This window comes from Staurois parvus, unplaced genomic scaffold, assembly GCF_062004578.1.
Source record: "Staurois parvus isolate SC_StPar_1 unplaced genomic scaffold, SC_StPar_1.0 ptg001339l, whole genome shotgun sequence".
Classification (NCBI taxonomy): Eukaryota; Metazoa; Chordata; class Amphibia; order Anura; family Ranidae; genus Staurois; species Staurois parvus.
This window is the reverse complement of record NW_028319135.1, coordinates 18,821-45,915: the sequence shown is the minus strand read 5'-3', so window position 1 is coordinate 45,915 and position 27,095 is coordinate 18,821. Positions and strand designations below refer to the sequence as shown.

The 27,095-nt window shown below is 43.3% G+C and overlaps 1 protein-coding gene across 2 annotated transcripts in view; it reads right to left on the bottom strand.

Moving 5' to 3' along the window:
- The window catches only part of MYLK3 (myosin light chain kinase 3), an 86,262-nt gene extending 62,040 nt beyond the window's left edge, over positions 1-24,222 (bottom strand). The window contains exon 1 of one of the 2 annotated variants that reach the window (XM_089661448.1): positions 24,070-24,222. In XM_089661448.1, coding sequence (XP_089517574.1) covers positions 24,070-24,120 — 51 coding nt within the window. In that variant the 5' untranslated portion in view covers positions 24,121-24,222. Of the gene's footprint in view, positions 1-16,496; positions 16,632-24,069 lie in introns of those variants that run through there. The other variant, XM_089661447.1, reaches the window with a different exon arrangement.
- Positions 24,223-27,095: the final 2,873 nt, after the last annotated feature.

Genomic DNA, 27,095 nt, shown 5'->3' with positions numbered 1-27,095 from the left:
TCAGTGGCACTTCAACCTCCCCCTCCATCTTTGAAAAAAAACAATCCCACAGTCATTGGTGGTCAGTGGCACTTCATCCTCCCCCTGCACCTTTGAAAAAAACAATCCCACAATCATTGGTGGTCAGTGGCACTTCAGCCTCCCCCTTTGAAAAAAACAATCCCACAATCATCGGTGGTCAGTGGCACTTCAGCCTCCCCCTCCACCTTTGAAAAAAACAATCCCACAATCATTGGTGGTCAGTGGCACTTCAACCTCCCCCTGCACCTTTGAAAAAAAAACAATCCCAGAATCATTGGTGGTCAGTGGCACTTCAACCTCCCCATCCACCTTTGAAAAAAAACAATCCCGAAATCATTGGTGGTCAGTGGCACTTCAACCCTCCCTCTACCTTTGAAAAAAAACAATCCCGCAATCATTGGTGGTCAGTGGCACTTCAACCTCCCCCTCCATCTTTGAAAAAAAACAATCCCACAGTCATTGGTGGTCAGTGGCACTTCATCCTCCCCCTCCACCTTTGAAAAAAACAATCCCACAATCATTGGTGGTCAGTGGCACTTCAGCCTCCCCCTCCACCTTTGAAAAAAACAATCCCACAATCATTGGTGGTCAGTGGCACTTCAACTTCCCCCTGCACCTTTGAAAAAAAACAATCCCACAATCATTGGTGGTCAGTAGCACTTCAACTTCCCCCTGCACCTTTGAAAAAAACAATCCCACAATCATTGGTGGTCAGTGGCACTTCAACTTCCCCCTGCACCTTTGAAAAAAACAATCCCACAATCATTGGTGGTCAGTGGCACTTCAACTTCCCCCTGCACCTTTGAAAAAAAACAATCCCACAATCATTGGTGGTCAGTAGCACTTCAGCCTCCCCCTTTGAAAAAAACAATCCCACAATCATCGGTGGTCAGTGGCACTTCAGCCTCCCTCTCCACCTTTGAAAAAAAACAATCCCACAATCATTGGTGGTCAGTGGCACTTCAACCCTCCCCCACTTTAAAACAATAATCCCTCTCATTGGTGTTTATTTTTAGCACTGATCACCATATTAGTGTCACTGGTTCCCAGAAAGTGTCATTGAGTGCCAGACTGTCCGCCGCAATATCGCAGTCTTGCTAAAAGGTCGCTGATCGCCGCCATTCCTAGTATAAAAATAAATACCTGTATATACAGTATACCGCCATTTGTACACATTATAATTTTTGCTCAAACCAATCAATATATACTTATTGGGATTTTTTTACCAAAAATATGTAGCAGCAGGGGCGGACTGACTATTTGGAAACTCGGGCACTGCCCGAGGGCCCGGGGTCAGTAGGGGGTCTCATGAGATGCCCCTGGTACCTTTTTCATAGGTTTTTGGAATTTGGGCAAGGACACAGGGGCCCCATGAGTTGTCAGTCCGCCCCTGTGTAGCAGAATACATTTTGGTCTAAATTTGTGAAGAAATTTGATTTTTTTCAAAACATTTTTACTGGATATGTTTTATAGCAAAAAAAAACAAAAAAAAATTATTATTTTTTTGTTTACAGCACAAAAAAAAATAAAAACACAGCGGTGATCGCATACCATCAAAAGAAAGCTCTATTTGTGGGAAAAAATGACATACATTTAATTTATGTACAGAGTTGCATGACTGCGCAATTGTCAGGTAAAGTAACGCAGTGCTGTAAAAAATGGCATTGTTAACCCCCCTCCCCCCTTCTCACCACCTTATAAAAATAACCAGCAACAATTGTGGGATTTATTTTTTTTAGTTAAAGTGCGATTGACCACCAATGATTGTGAGATTGTTTTTTTTTTGGGTGGGGGGTTGTTAAAGTGTCACTGAGCACCAATGATTGTTTGATTTTGTTTTGGTAGGAGGGAGGGCCACCAACGATTGTTGTATTTTTTCTCTGGGGGGGGTTAAAAGTGCCAATGACCGCAGTGTTTGCATGAGATTGCATGATTGTTTTTTTTTTTTTGGGGGGGGGGGGCAGGGTTGTTAAAGTGCCACAGGCCGCCAATGTTTGTGGTATTGTGTTTGGGTTGTTTGATTTTTTTTTTTTGGGGGGGGGGGGGTATTTGAAGTGCCACTGACCACCAATGATTGTGAGATTGATTTTTTTATTTTGGAGTGGTTGTTAAAGTGCCACTAAGCACCAATTATTGTTTGATCTTTTGGGGGAGGGGGGGGGGCACTGACTACCAATGATTGTTGGATGTTTTCTTTGTGGAAGTTAAGATTGCCAATGACCGCCAGTGATTGCAAGATAGTTTTTTTCTTTTTTTTTGGGGGGGGGGGGGCGAGGTTGTTAAAGTGCTACTGACCGCCAATGATTGTGGGATTGTGTTTGGCTTGTTTGATTTTTCTTTTGGGGGGGTAGTTAAAGTGTCACAGACCACCACTGATTATGATTTATTTATTTTTTTTGGGGGGGGGGGTGTTAAAGTGCCACTGAGCACCAATGATGGTTTGATTTTCTTGGGGGGAGGAGGCGCCAATGATTGTTTGATTTTTTTGGGGGGGGGAGGAGACGCCACTGACCACCAATGATTGTTGGATTTTTTGTTTTGGGGCTTAAAAGTGCCAATGACCACCGGTGATTGTGGTATTGTTTTTGGGTTTTTCAAACGGCCACTGATCACCAATAATTGTTTGTTTTTTTTGGGGGGGAGGGGGGCGCCACTGACCACCAATGATTGTTGGATATTTTTCTTTGGAGGTGTTAAAAGTGCCAGTGACCGCCGGTGATTGTGGGATTGTTTTTGGGGGGTTTAAAGGGCCACTGATCACCAATAATTGTTTGTTTTTTTTGGGGGGGAGGGGGGCGCCACTGACCACCAATGATTGTTGGATTTTTTTCTTTGGAGGTGTTAAAAGTGCCAGTGACCGCCGGTGATTGTGGGATTGTTTTTGGGGGGGTTTAAAGGGCCACTGATCACCAATAATTGCGGTTTTAATTTTTTTTTTCAAATTGCCACCAGCAGTGGTGATTGTATTCCGCTAATGGGGAAGGCTCCCCGCCGGCAGAACACAAAAGCGCTGCAGGATAGATTACCCCAACAACACTGTGCAGATGGGGAAATCCAGCAATTATTTTCTTCAACCCATGGTTGAAGGAAAGAAAATTGCATAATGTAAGGCCAGCCTTAATCTATAAAAGTGCAGAAAATATGACCGTGTCTCCCTGCGTAGGATGGCACTCAGCGGTATTGTCTGTGCTGGAACTGTTCAGCTTTATCTGCAATGGTTCAATGTTAACATATAGCAGTCATGGGACTCTTTCCAGCCTCAACACACCCCGGTGTTCACTCACCACACCAGAGGTGTCAAAGACACAATTAATTACCAACATTGTTTTTGAAAAAAAAAAACGCAAACGTGTGAAGCTAAGTGGTCTAGAAGAGTCAAAATATATTCTGTTGTGCCCAGAGAAAGCTTTTCATTGGAATAATTGTATTTTTCTAGTGATGCACTAAATACAAACTGGCAAGATCCACAGTTCTTATACAAACATACAGTAAAGCCGGCCATAGATGGATCGAATTTTGGCGGTTCAGCAAGGACCAGGGGCGGACTGACCATTTGGAAACTCGGACACTGCCCGAAGGCCCGGGGTCAGTAGGGGGCCCCATGAGATGCCCCTGGTACCTTTTTCATAGGCTTTTTTGAGTTTGGGCAAGGACACAGGGGCCCCATGATCCCCTATTGCCCGGGGGCCCCATGAGTTGTCAGTCCACCCCTGGCAGTGACCATCTGCTATTCGATCCATCTATGGGCAGGCTGGTTCTACCAGGGGCGGACTGACCATTTGGGAACTCGGGCACTGCCCGAGGACCCGGGGTCAGTAGGGGGCCCCATGAGATGCCCCTGGTACCTTTCATAGGCTTTTTTGGGTGTGGTTTGAGTGTGGTTGAGGACACAGGGGCCCCATGATCCCCTATTGCCCGGGGGCCCCATGAGTTGTCAGTCCGCCCCTGGGTTGTACTGAAGCTGATCTATCAATCAACTTCAGTACAACCAGTCTGTCACATGTTTTGCATGCGATCACTGCTGCAACTATATCCGCAAGAAACAAGCGTGCTGAAGAAAGGTTTAACCCCCGGTTCACATCTATGCGGCCGTACGGGCCGCGTTTTTTGCATGGGCACAAGAGCCCATTCATTTGAATAGACACCCGTACCCGTGACACGCAGAGAAAGTCGTCACTTTTGAAAACGCAGCCCGCATGGGAAAATGGGTTTCCAGTACGGTTACGTTTTCCAGCATGGTTGGCGTGCAATTAGAACTAATGGCACCTGCCCATGCGTCCGCAATTCTCTGTGCGGGTGGTGCAGCTGCATGGATTTTCTGCGGATCCACAGCAGCACCACCTGCATAGATGTGAACCTAGGGTAAAGGTCAAGTCCATTCAAAAATGGCTATTGTACTGGCAGGTTGGTTGACTCTCTTCTTACGTCTGTTGGGGCACTAGTTATGAAATCTCCCCACCAGAATTCACAACTCCGCCCATCAATGATGGTATCCACCAATGTATTCTTGATCATGGGGGATATAAAAAACAAAAAGTGGAAACCATTTGCAAGATAATAGCCCCTTCATTATGGCCTTGCAGAAGGGTCGAAGACATCACAATTGGGCTGACAGTATAAGAGGACAACAAGTGACTTAATGTAGGTCTACAGTAAAAATAATTGAAATATTGCCAGTAGAGTGCCCTTGCACAAGCATTTCCTGTTATGGGGTGACAACTGTACTATTGCATTGTTGCCTTTTTACATGGGCCTTTTGTGGGAGAATACAAGTGGCATACAACACACCATGCAGGCATGGCCCATCATATCCAGAGATTGCCTAATAGTCCAACACATTTTGTCCTGAGTGGACTTCTTCAGAGGGTTATAGGTGGTTTCCCTCTCCTCTTTATGTAACCGTTCTTCCTCCATTATATTAACCACTTGCCCACCAGAAGATTTACTCCCCTTCATGACCAGGCCATCTTTTTTGCAATACGGCTCTGCATTACTTTAACTGACAATTGTGCGGTCCTGAAAATAACATTTATATAATTTTTTTCACACAAATAGACCTTTAATTTTTTTTTTTTTATACTATAAGTGAAAAAAGACCGAAAATTGTAAAAACAATATTTTTTACTTTTTGCTGTAAAAGATATCTAATAAAAAAAAATAAAAAATTCTTCATAAATTTAGGTCAATCAATATTCTGCTACATGTCTTTGGTAAAAAAAAAAATCCCAATAAGTGTATATTGATTGGTTTGCATGAAAATTATAGCATCTACAAACAATGTCAAAGATACTGGAATTTTTCTTTTTTTTAGACTAGTAATGGCGGCGATCAGTGACTTATAGCGGGACTGTGATGGTACAACAGGCATTCTGACACCTACTGACACTGGGTGGGAACTGACTAACTAGTAATACTAATACAGTCATCAGTGCTAATAAAAAGCACTGTCACTGTACCAAAGGCACTAGGCAGGATGGGGTTAACATCTAGGGTGAGCAAAGGATTAACAGTCTATTATGGAATGTTATGGGTGTGCTCTTTTACTATAGGATGTGCTGGTTTTTATTCCCTGCGTTGCAGGGAGATAAAAACCGGCACATCTCCATTTACAGGTGAGATATCTGTGTTGATTACATTCACAGATCTCTTTCCTATCAGTTGTTCTGCCTATCACCGGGTCCCAACCATGAATCGCTTGCTGAGACCTGGTGACTGACAAGTAAGGGAGTCAATGACAGCACAGGTAGGTGGGCGGGCGTGTGCCTCCTACCCAGAAAAGCAGAATCACATATATACATGATTCTGCTCAGAGCAGCCACGTAGAAATAAAGTCGGTCGCCAAGTAGTTAACCTTTTTCATTGGGGAGAGGCACCCACATGCATCCTTTAGTTTAGTGGCTGGCAACTAGTGGGCCATGGCTCCATGTCTGCCCTGACAGCTACTGCTGTCACACTATACTCCAGCATGCCCACTCTCCACCCCATCAACCCACAGCTGAAATGACAAACACTGTGTGCATGCGTAGCTACCATCTAGCTCTCGAAAGCAAGCGATTGACCGTGCATGTGCAATGCACACCACCCATGGGCAGCCAGAGTAATGGAGCGGAGAATGGATGCAGGGCTGTACTCCTATTTTATGGCATGCATTAGCAGCGGAGGAGGGAGGCACAATTCTGCATCGTTGCTCTGGGAGCTAGACAAACCTGTTCTGGTACTGAAGAGAACTAGATGGCAAGTGGTTAATTCCTGAACCCTCAGTAGGGACATTCATAATCATTTTGTGGTTGGAAGAAAATGTTTATTGGTGACTGATAACGCGCTGATATCCAGCTGGACTAAAAGTGAGCTAATGCATGAGCGTGTTCACGTTTATTGGACGCCCTGCAATAAAAACCATATGGCTTCCACCTCTGTATCTTGGCCGTGACACAACAGTCTCCTGCTGGCAAGGCGAGGTGCCAGAGACCCACTGAAAGCCTTGAGACACAACTGAGTGATGTGTATTATATACAAAATAGCATGAAAATAATATTCCAACCACCCAACCCCCACGTTTTGTATTCTTTCTCCTCTTATCCTCTATTATATGTTATCTTTGTTTTCCTCTTCTTATTTCTCCCCATCCCTCCTCCCCTGTACTCCACTACCTACTGTAAATCATGTCCTACCATTCCAGAAGATGCCAAATTCCGAACCTAGGGGACACCAGTGACTATTCTGGCCTTTGTGACCAAGCTCAGCTCTTAACCACTTCAGTAGCAGCCTATGTATACCCCTTCATGACCGGGTCATTATTCCATTCCCATTGCTGTAGTAGTTTGACTGACTATTCCTCTGCCATGCTCCAAATTAAAGTACTTCTAAAGTCAAAAGGGTTTTTTTTTACCTTAGCAGAGAAGCATGGGCTTTCTACAAAATAAATGTATTCACCTAGGTGGATTCAGCATTGATCCGATGCTGCATCTGTCCTCCGCTGCCTCTACACTGAGAACTGAGCGATCAAACACCGCTGATCTCTCAGTTCTCCCCCTACGTACACTGTCAGTGACCAGCTCTCTGCTCTTTTTCACCAGTACCCACTGGAGTGCCGGGCTGTGAAGGGGGTGGTAGGGGCTTTAACCACTTGCCCTCCAGAGGATTTACCCCCCTTCCTGACCAGGCCATTTTTTTTTTGCAATATGGCTCTGCGTTACTTTAACTGACAATTGTGCGGTCATGGAAAAGCTGCACACCAAGTAATTTTTTGTCCTTTTTCCCCCACAAATAGAGATTTCTTTTGGTGGTATTTGATCGCCTGTTCAAAAAACTGAAGATTTTGAAGAAAAAAGTTTTTCTTAGTTGCTGTTATAAATTTTTGCATATAAGTAACTTTTCCCCTTCACCGATGTGCGCCGATGAGGCTGCACTGATGGGCACTGCTGAGGGGGCACTGCTGAGGCTGCACTGATAGACATCACTGATGGGCACTGCTGAGGCTGCACTGATAGACATCACTGATGGGCACTGATAGGCAGCACTGTTAGGCGTCACTGTTAGGCACTGATAAGCAACACTGATGGGCACTGATAGGTGGCACTGATGGGTATTGAAAGGCAGCACTGATGGGCAGCACTGATAGGCACTGCTTGCGCTACACTGATAATCAGTGTAAATGCCACATTCGCCAGTTACTGGCTTTCCTCTCTTCATGTCAGGGGTGGACTGGGGCCCCCCGGCAATACAGGATCATGGGGCTCCTGTGTCCTTGCCCACACTCAAAGCACACCCAAAAAAGCCTATAAAAAGGTACCAGGGACATTTCATGGGGCCCCCTATTGACCCCAGGCCCTCGGGCGGTGCCCGAGTGTCCAAATGGTCAGTCCACCCCTGCTTCATGCTGTGACAGCCTGAGGAAAGGACCGCTGATAACCAGCAGGTCTGTTTACAATGTGATCAGCTGTGATTGGACTCAGCTGATCACATGGTAAAGGGCAGCTGTGATTGGCCCTTTACCACAATCTTTGATCAGCTGTGTCCAAAAGACACAGCAATCACAGAGCACATCCAGGGGGCACAGTTCTGGGCTATAGCACGGTCAAGAACTGGTTATCCTCCCTAGCAGTCTGATTATGTCAGTATTTCTGTGCTCAAAGCGGTACATTATTTTCAATGGAAATATGTTTTTTTATTGTAGGCCTGTAATTCTTAGGAATAACTCACTGAAATCTGTCCGAACAAGAATCTAGTAAACATCCCGGGTATGATAAAACTTGGAACACGAAATCATAAATTATAATATAATAAATAATCATAAATAATAATAATAATAATACATTTAATTCAATAAAGTAATCAAACCAAAAACACTGAAATGTGAAATATAGCGCCAAGTTCGCACATCACTGAGCAAAGTCGCAGAATCGTTTTCAGTGTCCGATGATGAATTTCCCCCACGAATCATTATCACTCAATTCTGCAAGTGGTTCTGATTTACTATCGCTGTTCTCTAGCCGGTCTAAAACCGCTTTTGACCTAAAGGGACGCTTTTTGGACGCCATGGATGTTTCTCAGTTTCCAGGCAGAAAGAACAGTAAAAATGCAGGCAGGGCGCAGGACAAAGCACTCGGGACAAAATGTATGTGAAATGGTTTGATACAGGAATGTTACACTATGTGATTTTAGTGTATTTAGTGAATGTCACTTTTTGTCATTTTCAAATTTCCCGCCAGTTCCGTCCCCCGTACGTCCCGACGTCACAGGGAACGGAACCCGGAAGACAGATGCTGGCATTGGCCGGAGGACATGGCCGGGGACACTGCAGGGGGGACATCGTGGGAGCGCAGGACAAGGTAAGTGAAGAAGAGATCCCGGAGCAACGCTGCAGTGTATTCCTGAGTGTAGCTCAGGGTTACCGCTTGTGGTGCTGAAACTTTACCCCGAGCTACACTCGGGAATATGCCAGAGAGGGTTAAATGGAACCCTGATATAAGGGGAACTCTGATGGGGACCCTAATATAAGGGGACCTTTAATGGGGACCCTAATGTAAGGATGACTCTGATGGCGACCTGGATGTAGGTGGTGGAACTCTGATGGGCACCCTGATGTACAGGGAGACCCTGAAGGGGATGCTAATGTAGGGTGGACTCTGATGGAGACCCTGATGTAACGGGGGACTGATATTTTTCAACCCACAAATATTTGTAAAATATATAATGTGGCCCTTTGACTGAAAATATAGGGCCTCTTGCTGTATGTAAATAAAATATATTTAATATAAAATGTGTATTCACACAACTTCTTGGTACCTTGAAAAGTCCTGCTCATTGGATTCTGAAACATAATTGCCCAGTGGGAGACTTGGTACAAATACTGAACTAATCGGATGAATTGGCTCCAATGATTATTTTCTTTATGAAACATCTTCAATAAAAGACGACAACATTGAATCCCTCGTCCTAACAGTGTGGATGTGTGATGGCGGGTCGCTCTGTTACTTGGAGATTCTGATCATGCAGCCAATCCCGATACGCCATCTACAATACAATGGTACAATGTCTCACTTTGGGATTGATTCGTCACATTTTCTCGCCTTTTTCCTCCTTCAGAATTGACGAATTAAATATCGTATTTGCGGTTTCCTCCGAACCCCCTTGGTGGGAAATTGAGCCGTCATACTTCTATTTTCTTTCAAAACTCTTCAATTAAAACCTCCAAAGCCAAAAAGATTATATTCTTTATTTACCAAACAGAACTTCATTACATCGATTTACAGCGGCTCTAGTTGTATGAGGCTCGGATGTGACAGACAAAAGACGTCTCCTCGCCTCATCCTGCCTCAAGTGCTTTTTACAGGAACAGAAAAGTACATATCAAAATACATAAAACAGGAACCGTTATATCGAACAAATTGTAATTCTGTGTAAAGTCATATTAAACTCTCAGTGCTTTTAGGTTTACACATTAGGGGGAAAAAATAGACATTCCCCAGTAAACGTTTTGTTTAAAATTCTATTCACAGTTTATGATTTTCTATGCTCCTGATCTCTCAGTGCTGCTTCCCTGAACTTCAGAGAATAGTTAACAGAGGACAGTGCAGTCCAGAGCCAGTCTGTTAGCTTGTAGAAGGAAGGAGTGAGGAGAAGCGGAATGTCTTGCCATCCTAGGTTAGGGGGCTGTTCAGGGGTGGACTGACAACTCATGGGGCCCGCAGGCAATAGGAGATTATGGGGCCCCTGTGTCCTTGCGTACACTCAAACCACACCCAAAAAAGCCTACAAAAAGGTACCAGGGGCATCTCATGGGGCCCCCTACTGACCCCGGACAGTGCCCGAGTTCCCAAATGGTCAGTCCGCTCCTGGGGCTGTGTGTTTCTATGTAAAGGAAGATGCAACACCAGCTTAAACTGGAACATAGGCAAGGGTTAAAAGATAAAGAAGTTGCAAACTCAATAATGAACTTTAATGGCCCCCCAGTCTTAGTCCGTAGGGTTCAATATTGAGTTGGCCCCGCCCTTTGCAGCAATAACAGCTTCAACTCTTCTGGGAAGGCCGTCCACAAGGTTTAGGAGGGTGTCTATGGGAAGGTTGGACCATTCTTCCAGAAGCACATTTGTCAGGTCAGGCACTGATGTCGGGGGAGGAGGCCTGGCTCACAGTCTCCGCTCTAATTCATCCCAAAGGTGTTCTATGGGGTTGAGGTCAGGACTCTGCAGGCCAGTCAAGTTCCTCCACCCCAAACTGGCTCCTCCATGTCTTTATAGACCTTGCTTTGTGCACTGGTGCGCAGTCATGTTGGAACAGGAAGGGGCCATCCCCAAACTCTTCCCACAAAGTTGGGAGCATGAAATTGTCCAAAATGTCTTGGTATGCTGATGCCTTAAGAGTTCCCTTCACTGGAACTAGGGGGCCATATTTTTTAAATATATTCTTTTTTTATATTTATATTTATATATTTTTTAACATATAAAAAAGTAATTTTAACATAAATTTGTAAATACATTCCAAAAATGTAGATTTGTATTTTTAAAGACGTACAGTATATTTGAAATGTTAGATATATAGGCAAAAGAATAGTAATGATATAACTACCAATATATCCAAGAGCCTATAACATCGCTCCTCTAACATCGTGAATGTGATAATCTAGATAAATATTTCAATTAGAGCTGCTATTTTCAACTTAGTTAAACAATATATAAAAAGTGAAATAGAAAATCCCACAAAACAGCGCTCTCAACCTTCTCATATACCAAAATTAGTAAAACCAATATATATGTGAATATCAATGACATATATAAAAAATTATAACATTATAAACAATAAATTAAATAAAAATAAAACTGCCACCAAATAAAGTGCAAATATGTGCCAAAAAAAAAAAATATACCAAATAAATATATATATATTTAAACCAAACAAGAAGTCCACTAAGTAAAGTCCAAATTACATATATAATATTTTTATCACCAGTATCTGGTGAGTTAGCTCTTTGATGGGGTGTTGAGCACTGAAATATTCACATTTGTGGAGAAAATATTTCTATTGGAGAAAGAATCCATATCTTCATTGAAGAAAGATTATATATATAACTTTACTTAGTGGACTTCTTGTTTGATTTAAATTTTATATATATTTTATTTTATATTTTTTTGAAACATATTTCCACTTTATTTGGTGGCAGTTTATTTTTATTTAATTTTTATTTATTTCATTTATTATTTTATAATTTTTTATATATGTCATTTATATTCACATATATGTTGGTTTTATTAGTTTTGGTATATGAGAAGGTTGAGTGAGAGCGCGGTTTTGTGGGATTTTACTTTTTTATATTTGAAATGTATTTTTAAAAATACTTGTCATATATTTTGTAATAAAAACACATTTCAAAATGCAGTGTATACATACATATACATATATATATATATACACATATATATATATTTATTTTTTTTATTGAAATATATTGAATATGGCCAAAAGTGTAGTATTTCAAATGTATGGCAATATATTTGGGAAGAATATTTTTAAAATATATTTCAAATATATTTTTCTGCCACGTGGGAGAGGTGACCAAACTGTATTGCATTACTACAGCAGAGATAGCTCAGGTCACCAATCAGATGATGTTGTCATAGCTGGACGAATCCAAGGACTGGATGGATAGAAATACAACTTGTTTGGCAAGTAAAGCAAATCCCTTTGGTATATATCAACCTCAGATTTAGATGTTAGCCTTGAGCTCAGGTTTAACGATCGGTCTAGTATTTTTTATTTTTTTTACTGACTTCAATCAAAAGGTTCCTGTTTCTGTCTTCTTTGAAGTCCGTACTGTCTAAGACAGAGATAATTACTCGTCAGACTGTGAATTACAACAAGTCGTCTTTCATACTCTCTCCATTCTCTGTGGATCTTGTTCTGTAATTATATGACGCCCATTATGCGCTCTCTATATAAACACAATGCCCAGGACTGCGGACAATACGAGCGATGCCATGTGAAGCTCGATCTGGGAGCGCACAGGTCCCGCTTGTACGCCACTTTGATGTTTCGGTAATGAACGCCCTGAATGGCTTTTGGAAAACATTGAATTAAATTAACCCCCCCCCCCCCATCCTCCTTTACAGCAAAGGGTGCCTATTTGTCCTGCATGTTGTCTGCATGCCACCCGCCTTCATAAGAGTCATTTCCATTCAGTGTGTTCTGTTTTTTGTTGTGGAGCTAATTGCCAACTAACAAAAGGTGAAATAGTGTATTATGATGGCAGGAAAATCACTTGTATCTTGCTGCAATTTCACATATGTATAGGAGCAAGGTGTATGCAAACCCAAAATATATATTTCTGTATATTAGGTACAATGTATCACTCTATACAGTTTTCTTAAGAAAATCAGGTCAAAGTGCAGGGGTCAGTGGTATGTAATGTACAGAATGCAGGGGTCAGGAGTATGCAATGTACAGAATGCAGGGGACAGGAGTATGCAATGTACAGAGAGTACAGGAGTATGTAATGTACAGAATGCAGGGGTCAGGAGTATGTAATATACAGAATGCAGGGGTCAGGAGTATGTAATATACAGAATGCAGGGGTCAGGAGTATGCAATTTACAGAGAGTACAGGAGTCAGGAGTATGTACTATGCAGAATGCAGGGGTCAGGAGTATGCAATGTACAGAGAGGTCAGGAGTCAGGAGTATGTAATGTACAGAATGCAGTGGTCAGAAATATGCAATGTACAAAGAGTACAGGAGTATGTAATGTTCAGAGTACAACTGATGGAAATGTAACTGATTTGGTGTCACTGACATCCCCAGTGACACCAATACGTGTAAATTAATTGGTGTACGTGAAAGTTATAGTGTTTACAAATGGCGGAATAGATATTGGAAGTTTATTTTTATACTAGTAATGGCGGCGATCAGCGACTTATAGCGGGCCTGCAGCGGGCATTCTGACACAGGGAGGAACTGACTTGGTGTCACTGACATCCCCAGTGACACCAATACAGTGATCAGTGCTAATAAAAAGAGGGGTGATCAAAGGGTTAACTGTGTGCTGGGAGTGTTTTATACTGCTATGCAGAGCCATACAAAGCAGTGTGCAGGAGATGACAGGGAGGGGAGAGGTCTGTACTGTTTACATACAGGTCTCTCCCCTGTCAGTGGTACTCGGTGATTGCCAGGTGCTGCCGGGGAATCACCCGCTGGGACCTGGTGATCGACAGCCGAGGCCACCAATGGCAGTGGGGGTAGAGCTCACGCATGCCCCCTGCCCGGAGATGCAAAATCACACACAGTGTGTGTGTGTGTGTGTGTGTGTGTGTGTGTGTGTGTGTGTGTGTGTGCGTGCGTGCGTGCGTGCGTGCGTGCGTGCGTGCGTGCGTGCGTGCGTGCGTGCGTTTTTGCACAGCCCTGCCGTCCTGTAGCAGTATATCTGCTATAGGATGGTGGGAAAGCAGTTAAAGTAGAACTAAAAGACTCTCCTTTCATTTTGGATGAAGAAGGGTAATAACCCCTGTCAGTTTTTTTTTCTCTGTCCCACTGGAGAGATTTATATTTACTTCCTATCCCTTATCTAAAACAGGAAGTGAGAGGAAATCCTTCCACAGTGAGGGAATCCCCAGTTGTCACCAGAACGAGTGTCCCCATTGGAAGATTTCCCCCCTATTCCTGCTCTGGTGACAACCCAACATTTTGGATTTTCTCTCCGTGATAGTAAACAGGAGCAGCAGAGAGGGTGAATCTCCCTAACTGGGGCACAGACAGCAAAAACATCCTGACAGGGGGTCTAATCCCTCATCACCCTATCTATACAGGCCAGTACACCCATATTTTATGTTATACAGCCCAATGCACCCATATTTTATGTTATACAGCCCAATACACCCATATTTTATGGTATACAGCCCAGTACATCCATATTTTATGGTATACAGCCCAGTACATCCATATTTTATGTTATATAGCCCAATATATCCATATTTTATGTTATACAGCCCAGCACACCCATAATTTATGTTATACAGCCCAGTACACCCATAATTTATGTTATATAGCACAATACACCTATCATTTGTGTTATGCAGCCCTGTATGCCCATATTTTAATCTATACAGCCCAACATGCCCATATTTTACATTATATGGCCCAATACACCCATAGTTTGTGTTATACAGCCCAGTATGCCCATACTTTACACTATATAGCCCTATGCACCAATATTTTACGTTCTACAGCCCAATACACCCACATTTTGCGTTATGCAACCCAGTATGCCCATATTTTCCATAATACGGCCCAATACACCCATATTTTAAGTAATGCAGCCCAATACATCCATAATGTGTGTTAAACAGCCCAATATGCTCATATTTTACATTAGTTGGCCCTATACAGCCACTATTTTACATTTGATGATCTAATACAACCATATTTTAGTTATACCGTCCAATATACCCATATTTTAAATTATACAGCCCAATATGCCCAATTTTTAGGTTATATTGCCCGGTGCTCCCACATTTTACATTACATGACCCAATGTGACCATAAAGTATGTTATATAGCACAATACACCCATCATTTTTGTTATGCAGCCCAGTATGCCCATATTTTATTTTATACAGCCCAATATGCCCATATTTTACATTATACAGCCCGATACACCTGCATTTTGCAAAATTGCGGCCCAATATACCCATGGTTTGTGTTATACAGCCCAGTATGCCCATATTTTACACTATATAGCCCTATGCACCCATATTTACATTATACAGTTAATATTTTACATCATACAGCCCAAAACAACTATGTTTTGCATTATACAGCCCAACATGCCCATATTTTACATTATACGGCCCAATACACCTGCATTTTGCATAATGCGGCCCAATACACCCATGGTTTGTGTTATACAGCCCGGTATGCCCATGTTTTACAATATATAGCCCTATGCACCCATATTTACATTATACAGCCAATATTTTATATTAGACAGCCCAAAACAACCATGTTTTGCATTATACAGCCCAACATACCCATATTTTACTATATAGCCCCATGCATCCATATTTACATTATACAACCACATGTTGCATTATACAGCCCCATAAGCCCATATTTTATGTTCTATGGTCCAATATATTGTACGTTATACAGTCCAATAGTCCATATTTTAAGTTACACTGCCCAGTGCTTCCACATTTTACATTGTAACATCAAATGTGCCCATGTTTTGGTCATACAGCCCAGTATGCCCACATTATACTGCCCAATATGTCTTTGTATTACATTATATGGCTGTGTGCAGAATCAGTGGTACATTAGGCTCTCTCTACATAACTCCAAGCTGTGGTTTAGCCAATATTTTGTTCTTTATCTCATGAATCTCATTCATCCCATCATTTCCTTTATGATTCAAAACAACCTTTACAAAAAAAACCAAAAAAAACACATTTTTAAAAATACCAACAACCTTGAAAGTAAAAATACATTTTAAAAAATATTTTGCTACAAAATAATAAGTGAACAAAAATTCCATAAACAAGGACAAATTCCAGGAGCCAAGCAGGTGACACAGCTGCGAAATGACATGGGCCTCTCATTTTTGAGCCAGTAATTTAATGTTGCCCAGCTATTCAGAAGCACTTGCTGCCTCTTAAAGCGCCCACAGACCGAAGACAACCACAGATTCACACATCCATGTGTTCGATTGGGCACGCCAAGACATTAGTCAATGGGCTGGGTTGGAATTTGTTGGTCAGCTGCTAAAATAAGCCCCTTAAAGAAAAGTTGAGAGATTGAGGGGCCCTACAAATGTTTCTCTGGTTGAAAATGGCTCCTCAGATACTTAGACCCTGCAAAAAAAAAAAAAAGTTGCTTTTATGGAGACCCAATTCCAACTGCCACTTCATGTCAACTGACTGGATCCTAGATTTTTTTGTCCGCCCCTCTATAAAGGTTGACCCAAAAAATTCAAACATGGGAAGTCATTACCGCAAATTTTTTGATGTAATCCGAGACGCTAAACCCTCCCGTTGCCAGGCGAATCGATCGGTGGAGAGGCGACTCTTGATATAACGTTCCCATTTTCTCACTGTAACAACCTACCATCTAGCCAAATCCCTTCTGTCCAACTTTAGGAAAAAAAAAAAACTCTCCCAGCCGTGTTTGGATCTTGTAAGTATTGTGTTCGGGAGATAATGGAGGAATGTGTTTATCGGGCTTCGCTCCAAGCATCCAAACCCGTCATGGCCTTATCTCCTACCGAGTGGAATATAGCTTCCGGAGATACGGCTGCTAAAGACATCACCGGACAAGGGGAGGCTGGCTGAGGGCCAAACCAATGGTGCCTTTTCTACGAAAAAAAAAAAGTTTGATCCTTCCAGATTTCCAAAACATTTTTGAGAGAGAACATATCTCACATTCATTGGTTTCTAGGCTCTGATATCATTATAGAAAGTCTACCGCGTATGGTGAGGTTATGTAGATTGTAAGCTCCCAGGATCAGAGCCCTCCTTTCCCTCTTGTATTGAACTGTATTGTCTCCCGTTATATTGTAAAGCGCTGAGCAAACTGTTGGCGCCATATAAATCCTGTATAATAGCAATAATATATAAATCCTGTATAATAATAATATATAAATCCTGTATAATAACAATAATATATAAATCCTGTATAATAATAATATATAAATCCTGTATAATAACAATAATGTACAGCTTGATGTGCTTTATATATTTATTTCAGGTACTTATATAGCGCTGTCAATTTACGCAGCGCTTTATATATATATATATATATATATATATATATATATATATATATATATATTATACATTCACATCAGTCCCTAACCCTCTAGGGGTGTACAATCTAAGGTCCCTAACTCACATTCATACATACACATACTAGGGACAATTTAGACAGGAGCCAATTCACCTACCAGCATGTTTTTGGAGTGTGGGAGGAAACTAGAGTACCCAGAGGAAACCAACGCAGGCACAGGAAGAACATGCAAACTCCAGACAGGTGGTGCCGTGGTTGGGATTTGAATCAACGACCCGAGTACTGCCAGGTGGAAGTGCTAACCATTTAGCCACTGTGCTGCCCATATATACAGATTTCACAACTGGAAAGTATTGACCTTACCCCCCTAATATATCAGGCCTCATTCACATTGAGTCCTCATACACACTGGATGTTTTTACAGCGGCTGTTTTTGCCTTTTTACGTTTTTTTTTTTCTACAGCCAGCATGTTATCCTATGTGTCCATACACACATAGACTGTAATCAACGTTTTTTGCTGGGACGTTTTTTTGGCTGGAAAAAAACACAGGACTAGTGGGTTTGTAGTAGAGTTTTTAAAAAACGCTCTAACGCTGAAAAAAATATATTGGAATAGTGAAGATCTTCTCTATAATATATTGGGATAGTGAAGATCTTCTCTATAATATATTGGGATAGCAGAGAATCCCTCTATGATATAATATATTGGGATAGTGAAGATCTTCTCTATAATATATTGGGATAGCAGAGAATCCCTCTATGATATAATATATTGGGATAGTGAAGATCTTCTCTATAATATATTGGGATAGCAGAGAATCCCTCTATGATATAATATATTGGGATAGTGAAGATCTTCTCTATAATATATTGGGATAGCAGAGAATCCCTCTATGATATAATATATTGGGATAGTGAAGATCTTCTCTATAATATATTGGAATGGAAGAGAACTCCTCTATATAGTAATGTATAGAACGTCTGTATAATAAAATATAATGGGAGTAGAGAACTCTTCTTTAATATAATATATTGGGACAGTAGAGAACTCATTTATAATATATTGGGATAGAAGAGAACTCCTCTACAAGATATACAGTATTAGTATAGTAGAGAACTCTTTTATAATAAAATATAGTTGGGTAATAGAAAACTCCACTATAATATAATGTATTGGGACAGAAGATAAATCCTGTATATTATAGAATATTAGGATAGTAGAGAACTCTGCTGTAATATAATATATTTGTATATTAGAGAATGCCTCTTTAAAATGACAAATTAGATGTTAGAGAACTGTTCTATAATATATTTTATATTTGGATCATAGCAGACGAAAGTACATTTGGAGTGTAGTCAAGTCCTGTAAGATATAGATTATATGTTAGACGGTAGCAGCATTCCTATAAGAATGATCAATAGCTTGCTTGAGAGAAAGAGTGTTGGGAACACCTTTGTACAGATTATATATATATATATATATATATATATATATATATATGTGTATGTATATGTTTTTTGGGTTTTTTTTATATATAGATTGAATATATTTTGGTAACTACCTAAAAAACATATATATATATATGATACAGTCTTTTGAGAGCGAGAGAGTGCTATCTTATAAAATATAAATGATATTTGAAAAGCAAAGATGTCACAAATGCAAGATATAACAAATCTATAATGCCTCTCCTATTAAATAATAACATGTACTGTAGTAAAGTTTAGGGAGCAGAGGGGCTGTTCTTGTACAACAATGGTGAGCACATTGATATTTGGCTCTGATCTATCTGTATGAATAGCACGTAGTAATAATCTGATTTGTGGTAATATTTTCCTGAAGGGTTCTTTTAAAATCATTATAATGTGGACAACAAAAGGTATAATACATCCCACACCATGGTAACAAGTCCTGGCTCCCACTCAGCTTATAAACTGCTGCTGAATTACAGGGAACACTGAATAAATATAAAGCAGAGGAGAGATGCATATAATAGACGGCTATGTGGATTTCACATGGAACTACTCAGGTTATAAAACCTCTATTTATCGCTTGAAGAGCTAAAAAAAATTTTTTACATATAGCGAGAGAGAGCTTGAATATGCTTGGTGAATATGTTTTGGTAAATACCTGAAAAAAACTAAAATTGTGCCTGTGCCCAAATATATATGGACCTAACAGTATATGTATAGAGAGAGAGAGTGAGTGCTGGGAACGCCTTTGTACTGAATATATATATATATATATATATATATATATATCTCTATCTATCTATCTATCTATCTATCTATCTAGATAGATATATAGAGAGAGAGTTTTTTCAGGTATTTACCAAAACATATTCAAGCTATAGTTATATAACGGATATGAGCTGATAGTGCACACTCTCAGGTTTAATTTGATGGTATGTACATCCAAATTGGAGGAAGGGTTTAGGAATTACAGCTCTTAAGATTAACCATCCCCCTTTTTCAAGGTACCAAAAATAGTTGGACAATGGAATTAAAAGCGGTTTCATGGCCAGGTGTGGGCTACTCCTTCGTTATTTCTTCATCAATTAAGCAGGTAATTAAGCAAGGTCTGGAGTTGATTCTAAGTGCGGTATTTGCATTTGGAATCTATTGCTGTGAACCTACGTCATGCGTTCAAAGGCGCTGTCAATGAAAGTGAAACAGGCCATTGTAAGGCTTCGAAAACTAAATAAATCCATCAGAGAGATCGCAGCAACATTAGGAGTGGCCAAATCAACAGTTTGGTACATTCTGAGGAAAGAAGAATGTACTAGTGAGCTCAGCAACATAAAAAGGCATGGATGTCCACGGCAGAAAACAGTGGTGGATGATCGCAGGATCCTCTCTATGGTAAAGAAAAACCCATTCACAACATCCAGACAAGCGAAGGACACTCTCCAGAAGGTGGGCGTATCATTGTCAAAGTCTACAATCAAGAGAAGACTTCATGAGAGCAAATACAGAGGGTTCACCACAAGGTGCAAACCATTCATAAGCCTGAAGAATAGAAAAGCCAGATTAGACTTTGCCAAAAAAAATCTAAAAAAGCCAGACCAGTTCTGGAAAAGCATTCTTTGGACGGATGAAACTAAGATTAATCTGTACCAGAATGATGGGAAGAAAAAAGTGTGGAGAAGGCTTGGAGCAGCTCATGATCCAAAGCACACAGCTTCATCTGTAAAACTTGGTGGAGGCAGTGTGATGGCATGGGCATGCATGGCTTCCAGTGGCACTGGGTCATTGGTGTTTATTGATAATGTGACAGAAGGAGCCGGATGGATTCTGCAGTGTTTAGAGAGATACTGTCAGCCCAGATTCAGCCAAATGCAGCAAAGTTGATTGGACGGCACTTCACAGTACAGATGGACAATCATCCAAAACACACTGCAAAAGCAACCCAGGAGCTTTTGAAGGAAAAGAAGTGGAATATTCTGCAATGGCCGAGTCAATCACCTGATCTCAACCCAGTTGAGCATGCATTTCACTTGTTGAAGGTAAAACTAAAGGCAGAAAGACCCACAAACAAAACACAACTGAAGACAGCTGCAGGTAGAGCCTGGCAAACCATCAGAAAGGAGGAAACCCAGTCTTTGGTAATGTCCATGGGTTCCAGACTTCAGGCAGTCATTGCCAGTAAGTCTCCAAGATCCTCTCTGATGCCCGCCTCACCACCTGCCCCCTTGACCCTATCCCCTCACAACTCCTACGACCTCCCTCCCCCTCCATCCTACGCTCCCTCACTATCATCTTTAATCTCTCCCTCTCCTCCGGCACTTTCCCCTCCCCTCTGAAACATGCACACATCACCCCCATACTTAAAAAGCCCTCCCTGGACCCCCAATGACCCAAACAACCTCAGACCCATCTCCCTGCTCCCATTCACATCCAAACCCCTCGAGCGCCTAGTCTTCACCCGCCTAAGCTCTCACCTCAACGACAACAACCTCCTTGATCCCCTACAGTCCGGCTTCCGTCCCCTACACTCCACCGAAACTGCCTTATTTAAACTCTCCAACGACCTGCTAACCGCCAAAGCTAATGGCCACTATTCAGTGCTCCTACTCCTTGACCTCTCTGCAGCCTTTGACACAGTCCATCACCCCCTCCTCCTCAAAAAACGACACTCCCTCGGCCTCAGATTCTGCTCTCTCCTGGCTCTCATCCTACCTGTCACAACGCTCTTTCAGCGTTTCCTATAATGCTACCACCTCCCCCTCACTCCCCCTCTCTGTTGGGGTCCCTCAAGGCTCCGTCCTCAGGCCCCTTCTCTTCTCCATCTACACCTCCTCCCTTGGCCGACTCATACTCTCTCACGGCTTCAACTACCACCTCTATGCCGACGACACACAAATCTATCTCTCAACCCCCCACCTCAGTCGCCGCCAAATCACACACCTACTGAGCGACATATCAGACTGGATGTCGCTCCACTTCCTTAAACTGAACCTCTCCAAAACTGAGTTTCTTGTCTTCCCCCCAGCCCGGACACCACCCCCCATTGACTTCTCCATCACGTCCAACAACGCCACCATCAAACCCGCCCCGCAGACCAGAGTCCTTGGTATCATTCTGGACTCCAACCTATCCTTCCAGCCCCAAGTCCAATCTTTAACAAGCTCATGCAGACTCCACCTCCGCAACATCGCCAAAATCCGCACGTTCCTAACCCCAGAAACCACTAAACAGCTCATCCACTCCCTCATCATATCACGACTCGACTACTGCAACTCCCTCCTCACTGGCCTGCCTCACCACAGGCTATCCCCACTTCAGTCCATCCTGAATACGGCTGCCAGACTCATTCACCTTTCCAACCGCTCCATTTCCGCCACCCCCCTCTGCCAATCCCTCCACTAGCTTCCAATTGCGCAACGAATCAAATTTTAAATCCTAACACTGACATACAAAGCCATCCACCATACTGCCCCGAACTACTTCACCGACCTAATATCCAAGTACCACCCAACATGCATACTCCACTCCTCACAAGACCTCCTTCTCTCTAGTTCCCTGGTCTCCTCCTCCCATGCCCGCCTCCAGGACTTCTCCAGGGTGTCACCCATCCTCTGGAACTCCCTGCCCCAACCCATCAGATTATCACCTACTCTCCTCTCCTTTAGGCGCACCCTGAAAACCCACCTCTTCAGGGAAGCCTACCCCACCCCCTGCTAACTTGCCAACCTCCTCCACTCTTCCTACCACTCCATCCCCCACAGCTATCTCCTCCTGTACCACCATCCCCTCCCTCCTAGACTGTAAGCTGGAAAGAGCAGGGCCCTCGATCCCCTCATGTTTTGCATTGTATTGGTATTGTTCTGTCACATGTTCTGTCCCCCTTTGTAATGTACAGCGCTGAGCGAACTATTGGTGCTTTATAAATACTGTATAATAATAATAATAATAATAAAAAAGGATTCTCAACAAAATATTAAAAATGATTTATGATTATATTCATTTGTCCAATTACATTTGAGTCCTGAAAATGGAGGGACTGTGTATACAAATGGTTTTAGTTCCTAAAATGTATGCTTGATATTCATGTTCAACGCCTTGAATTAAAGCTGAAAGTCTGCATATCAGATTCATTTGGTTTGTTTCGTTTTAATTTATTCTGGTGGCATACAGAGCCAAACGTATGAAAATTGTGCCTGTGTCCAAATATATATGGACCTAACTGTAAGTACCTGTAATAAATGAAAGACAAAAATAAATAAATGAACTGCATCCTCAGATTCCTAAACCCATCCAGGCAGAAAAACTCAATTTGCTCCAACAAGCAACAGAATCCTTCCTGGTCCCCTAAGGTCATTGGATTCTCCCTGGATCAACAATCCCCGGAGTTACTCCTTATCAATATTAATAGGTAGTTTTATTTTGTACATTTTGAAAATGTTTTATTTATTTTATTTCAGGTACTTCTATAGCGCCGTCAATTTACGCAGCAATATACATATATATTGTACATTCCCATCAGTCCCTAACCCTCAAGGGGTGTACAATCTAAGGTCCCTAACTCACATTCATACATACACATACTAGGGCCAATGTAGACAGGAGCCAATTAACCTACCAGCATGTCTTTGGAGTGTGGGAGGCAACCGGAGTACCCGGAGGAAACCCACGCAGGCACAAGGAGAACATGCAAACTCCAGGCAGGTGGTGCCATGGTTGGGATTCAAACCAACGACCCTAGTACTGCCAGGTGGAAGTGTTAACCATTTATCCACTGTGCTGCCCATAAAGCATCCATCTTTTTTTAAACTATCTACATAGTAGGACAGAACAATCTCCCGTGGAAGTCTATTTCATGTTTTCACAGCTCTTTCTGTAAAGAAGCCTTTCCATAGGTGGAGGTTGAACCTTTTTTTTGTTGGGCTTTAATTTTTGATCCAAAAGTGTAATTTTTTTATCAGTTGACAACGCTCTCTCCCTGTCCCCCAACTGTTCTCCTGGGTTGTCACCCCATCCCACTGGCTTCCAGCGGAGACTACAAGTAGCCATTTCAACACACATTACACAGGGATGGTCCAAGTTTGTCATCATCAAGAAACCTTCCCTGAGACATGCCATGAAGCAGTACACATGACCAAAAAGTAGCTGCAAAGAGGCCGTAGGAGATCAGCAGAACTGATACATAGCAAAGGAAGGAAAAAAAAAAAAAGTGGAAAGCATTTTTGTTTTCTTTTTAATGGCCATTGTTTATGATACACAGTGCTTTAGCAGACTACATGTCATTCAGTCAGGGTCTACGAGCCAATAGTTACTCACGTTTCGTCTTTGGTACCATCCGTGTAAACATCTGGAGCTGGACACCAGCATAAAGTGACCGCAGCAGAGGAAAAGTGTGGTCTGGGGATACTGCAGGACAGAGAGGAGCAATGCTCGATCGGCCGGGGTGCCCCCAAGACTTGCCAAGACTGGAATGGACGGCGGTCATAAAAATAATCTGACGGGGACACTCGGGGGGGGGGGGGGGGCGCCCTCTGGCCATTATCTCTGTCTAGGTGCTGGCTGCCGCTACGTAGATTAATAGTAAAGGTCATTCCCAGCGAAGCCAAAAGGGACGCTGCGACTCGGAGTAAAAATAGAGCGACTCCCCGGTGTCATCTCGTTATTTCAGGTGCTTTGTTTTGTTGTATGACCGGCGCTGGGATGGCTGATCCTTTGCCTGGTGGACGGGCCAAGCTGGGGGGCCAAGGTCAGCATCAACCAAATTCATGTTTACAGCAGCAAGGGATCATGGGAAATAAGACCTATCAGCCATGATGGTTCAGCAGCTCTATCCTCCTGCAGGGGAGTCCTGTTATTATACATCGGGAGTCTCCAAACAATGGCCCGCAGGCCGCATCTGGCCCGCCACAAGATTTTATCTGGTCTGCAACTCAGGAACACAGATACAGGAGCCAGATCTGTTGGTCTCTGCTGATGGGGGACCCTGATGGTTACATAGATGTGAGGGGGCTCATATGAAGACCTGGATGTAAGGGGTGAGAAGACCCTGATAAAGACTCTGATGTAAGGAGTAAATCTGATATAAGGGGGAACTCTGGCGTAGACTCCCATGTAAGGGGGAACTCTGGCGTAGACTCCCATGTAAGGGGGAACTCTGGCGTAGACTCCCATGTAAGGGGGAACTCTGGCGTAGACTCCCATGTAAGGGGGAACTCTGGCGTAGACTCCCATGTAAGGGGGAACTCTGGCGTAGACTCCCATGTAAGGGGGAACTCTGGCGTAGACTCCCATGTAAGGGGGAACTCTGGCGTAGACTCCCATGTAAGGGGGAACTCTGGCGTAGACTCCCATGTAAGGGGGAACTCTGGCGTAGACTCCCATGTAAGGGGGAACTCTGGCGTAGACTCCCATGTAAGGGGGAACTCTGGCGTAGACTCCCATGTAAGGGGGAACTCTGGCGTAGACTCCCATGTAAGGGGGAACTCTGGCGTAGACTCCCATGTAAGGGGGAACTCTGGCGTAGACTCCCATGTAAGGGGGAACTCTGGCGTAGACTCCCATGTAAGGGGGAACTCTGGCGTAGACTCCCATGTAAGGGGGAACTCTGGCGTAGACTCCCATGTAAGGGGGAACTCTGGCGTAGACTCCCATGTAAGGGGGAACTCTGGCGTAGACTCCCATGTAAGGGGGAACTCTGGCGTAGACTCCCATGTAAGGGGGAACTCTGGCGTAGACTCCCATGTAAGGGGGAACTCTGGCGTAGACTCCCATGTAAGGGGGAACTCTGGCGTAGACTCCCATGTAAGGGGGAACTCTGGCGTAGACTCCCATGTAAGGGGGAACTCTGGCGTAGACTCCCATGTAAGGGGGAACTCTGGCGTAGACTCCCATGTAAGGGGGAACTCTGGCGTAGACTCCCATGTAAGGGGGAACTCTGGCGTAGACTCCCATGTAAGGGGGAACTCTGGCGTAGACTCCCATGTAAGGGGGAACTCTGGCGTAGACTCCCATGTAAGGGGGAACTCTGGCGTAGACTCCCATGTAAGGGGGAACTCTGGCGTAGACTCCCATGTAAGGGGGAACTCTGGCGTAGACTCCCATGTAAGGGGGAACTCTGGCGTAGACTCCCATGTAAGGGGGAACTCTGGCGTAGACTCCCATGTAAGGGGGAACTCTGGCGTAGACTCCCATGTAAGGGGGAACTCTGGCGTAGACTCCCATGTAAGGGGGAACTCTGGCGTAGACTCCCATGTAAGGGGGAACTCTGGCGTAGACTCCCATGTAAGGGGGAACTCTGGCGTAGACTCCCATGTAAGGGGGAACTCTGGCGTAGACTCCCATGTAAGGGGGAACTCTGGCGTAGACTCCCATGTAAGGGGGAACTCTGGCGTAGACTCCCATGTAAGGGGGAACTCTGGCGTAGACTCCCATGTAAGGGGGAACTCTGGCGTAGACTCCCAAGTAAGGGGGAACTCTGATGAAGACTCCCAAGTATAATCCCTTATGTATTATACATGGTGATCATATCCCCCCCTTATGTATTATACATGGTGATCATATCCCCCCTTATGTATTATACATGGAGATCATATCCCCCCTTATGTATTATACATGGTGATCATATCCCCCCTTATGTATTATACATGGAGATCATATCCCCCTTATGTATTATACATGGAGATCATATCCCCCCTTATGTATTATACATGGTGATCATATCCCCCTTATGTATTATACATGGAGATCATATCCCCCCTTATGTATTATACATGGAGATCATAGCCCCCCTTATGTATTATACATGGAGATCATATCCCCCCTTATGTATTATCAGGGCTTTCTTTCTGCCGGAACGCGGCGGTACTGCGTTCCGCCACCTTTTTCTTCTTGTCCCCGCTCACCGACTGCCTCTGCAGAGCTGACAAGCTATGCAGAGCAGCGAAAGTGACAGGTGCCGGACGCGGCTTGTTTATGTCATGCTTGCGCGTGCCCGGCACCTGTCACTGCCGCTGCTCACAGCCGGTGAGCGGGGACATGCACGCTTCACCCCCCCCCCCTCTACCGCCAGCGTGTAAACATCGGGGGCGCGCGGCCACCCCCATAGGAAAGGTGTATCTTAGTACACCCGGCGGTGCGCGCTGACGTCATCACGCCCTCTGCTCGTCGATCCTACCATAGCGCGGATCGTCAGCATCAGGTAAGGAGCGGCGATACAATTTTTCTCGCTTTTCTTGCTAATGTGGGGGGGGGCAGTGTTACTCGCTATTCTTACTAATGTGGGGGGGGGGGCGGTGTTAATTCCATACATTTACTTTTATAGCCCCTCCCAAATTTTACTTGCA